The sequence below is a fragment of the Megascapheus bottae genome, chromosome 4, assembly GCF_031878675.1.
Source record: "Megascapheus bottae isolate mThoBot1 chromosome 4, mThoBot2.hap1, whole genome shotgun sequence".
NCBI lineage: Eukaryota > Metazoa > Chordata > Mammalia > Rodentia > Geomyidae > Megascapheus > Megascapheus bottae.
Genome location: NC_143512.1, coordinates 34,661,730 through 34,669,323, shown reverse-complemented (window position 1 = coordinate 34,669,323; position 7,594 = coordinate 34,661,730). Strand labels below are relative to the sequence as shown.

Sequence of the window (7,594 nt, the reverse complement as noted above, 5' to 3'; positions counted from 1 at the left end):
TTTTTCTGACACCGTGATTTCCCACAACAAATGTAATATACCAAGTAACCATTAAGGCAGAATCCTGATTTTACTATCTCAAAAGCAAGATACACACAATCAGGCCAAAAGAAATTTGACTTGAGCTTTGCAGTATCGTGTGCAAATACCCTTGCTTCACTGAACAATTTATTTTAAAGTAAACTTAGCCCTTAAAAATCTAATATAGCAGCTGCTGAGAGAAATGATAAATATTGTATTTTAATTTTTAGTTATATTGTTCTGTGTAATGTGATTTCAGTCTCCAAAGGCTCATGTAATCTACTGAGTATATTACGCATGCTATGATGTACAACCCTACTCACTACTTGAAATAATTGAATTGTTTTTTTAAAAAATAACTTCTGAATAAATCTCATGTCCTGAAAGATGTTCTCTGCTATGTACCAATCAGCTCATGAAATGTCACATTTATCCTAGAATGAATTTTAGAGAGAAAAGTGTATCATACTGACTCTAAAGGTTTCTCTTGGATGAGTCACATTTTTCATGACAGATACTATGACATGAATATAGATTGTTATATCCCCTGTACAAGAAATTGTACATAACACCTGTTGTAGGGTTTCTATGCTTCAATAACAAATTACTCCATATTTTTATTGCTTGCCTCAGCAAATTATTGTGTCATCTTGTGGTTCTAAGGAACTGATGGCCTCATCTGTGTTGTTCTTAACAGCCTTCATAAAATTATAGAAAAATAGATTCCTTGCTCATATTTCTGATGTCTAGTTTTGGATGAAAGAAAAAACTGAAGGCTGATCTTCAAGGTCTTTCCCTCTCCCTCTCCTTCTTCTCTTACTTTCGCTCCAGATAGTCTTCTTTCCTTTTACAATTCACATTTTATCTCATCTCTCTTCTTCTCCTTCCTTTTGGCAGTCATAGGGCTTGAACTTAGGGCATGAGCACTGTCTCTGAGATTTCTCAAGGTCAGCACTTTACCACTTGAGCCACACAGCACCCTTTCTGGCTTTTTCTGTGTATGTGGTACTGAAGAATTAAGCCCAGGGCTTCCTTCATGGTAAGCAAGCTATCTACCACTGAGCCAATCTACTGTCCCCCTCCTCTCCTTATTTTTTTAAAAAACAAATCTTAGGTATTATTTGAACTGTTACTACTCTTGGACAAATTAACAATCCGGAGTAATAAAGAGTCTATCAGATAAATAATGTAACACTCAGACTGCTACGACCTTTTACTCTCTATCTTAATATGACTTTACTAGGTGAATTTATCTCATGTTTCTCCCCAAACCAACCAGGCACAGACTGGTAGGAAGACAACTCTAAAGAGCACTCTGATTTTATTATTCATTGCCATAAGAACAATAAGGAAAAATAGTGCCCTCAAATTCAAAGAAATATATTTGAAAAGACCTAGAATAGTTGGATTTATTTTACATAGTATTGGCTATCTTACTAAATTGCCAGAGGAAATGTGAGTGAGCCAGGGATAAGACTGCAGAAGTCATCAAGATAAACAAGATAAGATAATGTTTGGCCATTTTGTGTGTTAGAAGAAATTCTGAGACGAGTTAACTTTAATAAAATCTAGAGTAAGACAATGTTTCTTAAAATGTCAGTATTTCAGGACATTCACAGTATATCAGCCTGGTAGCATGATTGACTATAATGAGCACATGTACACACACACACACACACACACACACACACACACACACACACACACACACACATCTGGGCATAATACTGGGAGACTTGGATTTCTTTTATACCTCCTTAGTGAATGTAGTCATAAGTTCCCTATGGAACCCATTTCTTGGTTTTAAAATAATTTTGTTCATTATTGCATGCACACACACAGATACAGATATATTAGACCTGTTCTTACTATAAATTACAAGTATGTGTGTAAATATATCTGTATCAATATATGATCCTATGAAGTTCAAGTTCTGTTATTGCTCAGAACCTAGTTGCTTGATGTCAATTTGTTTACACAACAAAATATAGCACAGTCTGTTCACTATGTGCAAAGATTTATCTTGGCCAAATATCACCAAAAGCAGATAAATTTATAAATCAAAGTTGTTTTGATTTAACAGTGGCTTCCATAATTTGTTTTTACTGATTTTCAGACGGAGTTGCTTACTTTCTTGATCTAGCCATCATTGTTTAAGTAGCCTTATCTAATCTTGAATATAGTTCCTGAAACTGCTTAGGTTCTTTATGGATACATCAGTTCCTCTCCCCAGTTAGTTTCCCACGTGAAGCTGTTTGCCATTCATATTCCTAAGGGCTTCAACTCCAAGCCAACAGCTGTGAAGCTTACTTGCTTTCTTTGTCAGTTGGGTATAACTTCACCTCTGCCTTTTTACTGATTATTCAGAGATGGAGTCCAGAGACGTTTTCCACTTAGTGTAGTCTGGATCAATTTAATTATCCTCCCTCCAGGTGCCAGATGTCAGCTTCCTCAGTAGCTAGAATCTCAAGTGTGAGCCACTGGCACCGGCTCTTTCTTTCTTTCTTTCTCTCTCCTTCCTTCCTTCCTTCCTTCCTTCCTTCCTTCCTTCCTTCCTTCCTTCCTCCCTCCCTCCCTCCCTCCCTCCCTCCCTCCCTCCCTCCCTCCTTCCTTCCTTCCTTCCTTCCTTCCTTCCTTCCTTCCTTTCTTGCTTTCTTGCTTTCTTGCTTTCTTTCTTCCTTTCTTCCTTTCTTCCTTTCTTTTTTTCTTATGTTGGGGCTTGAACTCAGGGCCTAGGTACTGTCCTTGGATTTTCTCAAGACTAGGGCTCTACTACTTGAGCCACAGCATCACTTCTGACTTTTTCCGTGCATGTGGGGACCAAGGAATAGACATCAGGGCTTCAAGCATGATAGGCAAGCACTCTACCACTGTGCCACGCTCTCGGCCCTGATCGTTTATTTGTATGTTTTGTTGTCTCAGACTAGTTTATGCAATAAACATCTTTCAGTATTAGCGAATTACTGTGGATAACAGATACCTGGGACACACGTGCAGGGCAGGCACACAGGCACACAGAAGAATTTGTTCACTTTTTCGATAAACTGGAAAACATAATTTTAAAGGGGAATGGAAAAATCAAAATGATGAGACAAAGGGCCTAAGAATGAACCAGTGTAAGAGATATTCAGAAGACAATATGTTGGAAATGAACTTTACAACTTGGGAGGGGGTGAGGAGGAAGGAAAGTGAGAAAAGCACGGGAAGGAGTTCAAGAAGTACTCACTGCCTTACAAATGTAACTGTAACCCTGCTATATATTACCCTGATAATAAAAAAAAATAATAAATTGTTTCTCTTAATTGCGTAAAATAATAATAATCTGTAAAGTAAATACAGGGACTTTGGAGAACTACTACTAGGCACTGACGCTACACCAGAACTACGTTTCCCACAATGCTCCGGGGCTTATCATGAGCAGGGAGGGTAAAAAATACATTTCCCACAATTCTGAGAGTGCGCCACGCCTCCGTATTTCCGGTGAGCCCTGACCGGATTTCCCGTCTTCCTTTGTGACCACTGCGAGCAGTGAACAAGGTCGTGAGGGAAGCCGCGCTGAGGTCTCTCGGCATTTTTCTCCCGTGTTGTCTCTGCGCCTTTCGCAGAGCTTCTCACGGCGTCATGCTGGGGCAAAGCGTCCGGAGGTTTACAACCTCTGTGATCCGTCGGGCGCACTATGAGGAGGGCCCGGGGAAGGTCAGTGTGAGGGCGCCGACGTTGTTAGGCCGGGGAGCCCGGTCCTCACCTCCGGAGGCCGCCATGGCGGTGGAGCGGGAAAGGGCCGACTGTAGCGCGGGCAGAACCTCTGCGTGGAGCGGGAAATGACAGCTGGGGATTCGGGGAGACCCTCGGTCGCCTTCTCGGGGTCCAGGGACACAGCCGCGAAACGAAGGCGTTGATTTTCACAGAAAGAACTGGGTGGGTAGAGCTCTCGGCCTACCACCGGGTGAGGCGCTCGACGCCCGGTCCCCAAGACGGCAAGGACCGGAGGTCACGGCCTTGCTCGCCCGCGAAGGTCATGGGAAACTGACGGGGAAAGCGCGGGCCTGGGGTTGTGTGAAGGCCCTTTTTTACTGGTGGGTTATAGTAGAAATACCCTTCCCTCTTGTTGTAGTTAACATCCGGTCATGTAAAATGTAGTTACTTTTGCGTCACTTTCCCCGCAGACTGTGCCATTTTCCGTGGAAAACAAGTGGCGGCTATTGGCCATGATGACTGTGTACTTTGCATCTGGATTTGCTGCACCTTTTTTTATAGTGAGGCACCAGCTGCTTAAAAAGTAATGGTGCCCGAAGCCATCCATTTAACAGGTAATTATGCATTTCTAGTCTTCCTAGAGTGCACAATATGCGCCCCAAACACATGTGTACGCTGTGTTGTGTAGGGCGAATTTCTGAAACATTCATGGATATTATGTGGTAGGCCTGTAAACAGATAATAAGTACAAGTCAGTATTTATTGAATACCAGTTAAATTAATAACCTCGTGTAGTGCCCCATCAGGCCTATGAGATTGGCATAAAATACTTAAATCTGTATTTGCAGCACAGAATATGTAGGATAGAACCTCAGAAAACAGTATTTTGTTCCTTCAGTGTGTACAGGTTTCAGGAATTTATGCTCTGATAAATCTAGCTCTCATAGGAAAACTTAACAGCAAAAACATTTGGACCATAGTGGGAAGTTTGCAGTGACTGGTGTGTCATTTTTGATATTCCAGTGAACAGACAAAATGGCAGTGGTGTTGCCTTTAGGAGTCTGCATTAAGAGTACTAGTCATTGAATAGTTTATCAACATAATGTTGTAGGAAGGTCTCTGGAATGAATAAATTTGACCTGTGGTTTAAACTTATTCATAGAAGAATGAATTACTCAAACCACTGATATGAACTGTTGGTACATATGATGATACAAATCAGTATGAATAAAATGATACTGTAAACGCTTTCTGATGTACCAACTAATTTTGAAATTAAGACAAGTCTTTTTTTTTTTTAGTTAATTTTTCTTTTTATTTTTCAGATAAGAAGAATGTTTGAAGTGACACAGACTCTGGAAAATGGATTAAGCTCTCCAATTCAGCACATGCTTGTAAATAAACTCCTGACATGAATGCTTGATGTCTCCTTTCTGCAATAAGGAATATGATACTCAAACGTATCTTTATGTGGTGGTTTCTTCGGTGTTTTTTCCCCCAAGAACTAAAAATTAGCTTGTTTTATGAATACAAGATTTTATTACTTGTGACTCACAAGTTATGTTTTAAAAATAATACAGTTTTGATTCTCCTAAAATAACTAACTGAAATAAAATACATACATATATATCTGAGAATGGTTAGAATTTTAGTCATGGGACATCTGTGCTTCCAATACCATAGATTGAAATTCTAGTAAATCTTGTAAGTCTTCTGGTTTCTAGACCTATAATCCAAAACTGGAAGTTTTGCCTTTATTAGGCTGAATAAAAATCGAAAAGAAATAATGTACAAGAAAAATAAGTGTTGTATTCCCAAATACTTAGTTTCTGATACCAAGTAGAAGGGGCTTAGAAAGGGAACTCAGATATTTTCAGATTCCTATAGGGTACTGAAAATATCCCTTAAACTTAAATGTAGGTCATATGACCTTAAACAAATTAAAAAAAATTGTTATGGTGAGAAACAAATGTGTCTATAATTATGCCCTTAGGATGAGACATTTGAATTTGCCTGCTAGTAAAAAAATAAACATTAAGATCAGTGATGTCTTTGTAGGCAGCACACAAGAGAAGACTTAATAAGAAACCAAGGCAGGTTGCCAAATACCACTACTTGCCATTTAATTCAAGTATTAGGGAGATATGGTGTGTTTGGATGCTTCCTGGAAAGTAAGACAAACCAGGGACATGCATGTTGCTAAAATATTAATTGCAGACACTTAACTTACATATATAACCCCTCTGTACGTCAGCCTGATAGTTTTTTTTTAGCATGGCAGAATGAGGAGGCACATAATAAAATTAGTTTTTTCTTTTTAATGTGGCAGAATGAGGAGGCACATCTGGTCTCCTATTTACTTCACAATGAGCCTCCTCAAGCTTGATAAGACCTTTTTGTCTCTTATCTGTACTCCTAGCTGCTCAGGTGGCTGAGGTGCAGAGAATTACCATTGGAAGCCCAGGCAGGGAGGTCCACAAGAGTCAATAATATCCAGCAAAGTCAGGCTGGGGGCATGGCTCAGGTGGTATAGTTCCAGTGGGCAAGTGAATACACGTGTGCCCTAAGATTGCTTATAAAGCCAACATTTTATTTTAATAGACACAAACCAAAGAATGTACTATATCGATAGGGAAAATTTTTCTCTTCCATTGTAGAAATGCAGAAAATTCCAAAGAACATTACCTTGATCTGAGACCAATTAGCCCATATTCTCATTCCATAGAAACAGCAACTTATTCCATCACTGGTTATTTTCATTTTCAGAACTTCATATGGTTTATAATTTTTACAAGTAAACATTTAGAACATCCTAAAGATGCTTCAGATAAAAATTTAGAAAATTCAGGAAGTTAATACTTAGGAAATTATTTTAGGAAATGTGCACAATTGTATCAGATTTAAGATAACTTTCAAGCAAATCTAGGAACTTATGCATTCAGTGGGAGTATACAACTGGACTGTGTAGTGGAAGGGTGCACAGAATGATGCAGTGAGCTACTTTAAGAAGATGAAGCAGTTTTCTTTAGAAGTAATAGGTAAAAAAAAAAAATGTAGAGAAAATTGAGAAAAAACGATTATAAGACAGAAGCATCCTTAAAGATCCTTGAGGACAATTCTAGCTAGTACTTAATAGTCTTTGGCAAATAAGTACTTGATACATTTTTGTGTAAATGAACCAAAGGGAAGAAAGTTTCATGTACAGAAGATGAACATATTTAAGACTAGTAGACTTAACTAGACCAACAGATGCTTTCTGTTGCTAATTGCCTTTTTTTAGTAATAGGTTGGTCATAGCTGTTTATCCAATTCTTCAGCAATCATACTGTATTATATACATGTCCAAAACACAAAATTTGGATTGTTATATTGGAACTCAGAGAAAGTGCAAAATTAAGAGACTAAAAAATTCTGTAGTAGACATGAGATGGGATAACTGCATTTATCACCATTGTCAATTTCATTTTAGACTTAAAATCTAAATGTCTACAATCTAAAACCTATGGTAAAATTGTCTTGAACACTTAAGCACTTTTCTATGACATTACAAAAAAACTTTAGAGTACAGTTTATCAAGTGATAGAGGCAGTGCTCTGCAGAGAGCTCATTTTAGTATTTAATAAGATGGATGTTGAACTCTATAAAGGTGAAGCCAGCTATATTTCCATATCTACATAGAATTTCAGTACTTCATCAAAGCAATGACTTGTCAACGAATGCTACATGTCCTGCCCAACAAAGAAGTTACTGAACAGGGACACCATAGCTTCTCAACTTTCATTTTAAGGTACTGCAATAGTTCTTGACAGAAACATTAAAGGTATGTGGGATGATATTCTCTCAAGAGTGAATTCTGTCATCAAAACATAGACATCAA

At 38.5% G+C, this 7,594-nt stretch overlaps 1 protein-coding gene and 1 non-coding gene across 2 annotated transcripts; both read left to right on the top strand.

Moving 5' to 3' along the window:
* Positions 1-3,520: 3,520 nt before the first annotated feature.
* Positions 3,521-5,133, top strand: Cox7c (cytochrome c oxidase subunit 7C). The gene is made up of 2 exons (XM_090331117.1): positions 3,521-3,717; positions 4,188-5,133. The coding sequence occupies exons 1-2, from the start codon at positions 3,643-3,645 to the stop codon at positions 4,302-4,304; spliced, it is 192 nt and encodes a 63-aa protein (XP_090187243.1). The 5' UTR covers positions 3,521-3,642; the 3' UTR covers positions 4,305-5,133.
* On the top strand, positions 4,917-4,976 carry LOC150064255 (small nucleolar RNA Z39). Its single transcript, XR_016535309.1, has one exon. It is a non-coding gene; the product is annotated as a small nucleolar RNA Z39 (small nucleolar RNA).
* Positions 5,134-7,594: the final 2,461 nt, after the last annotated feature.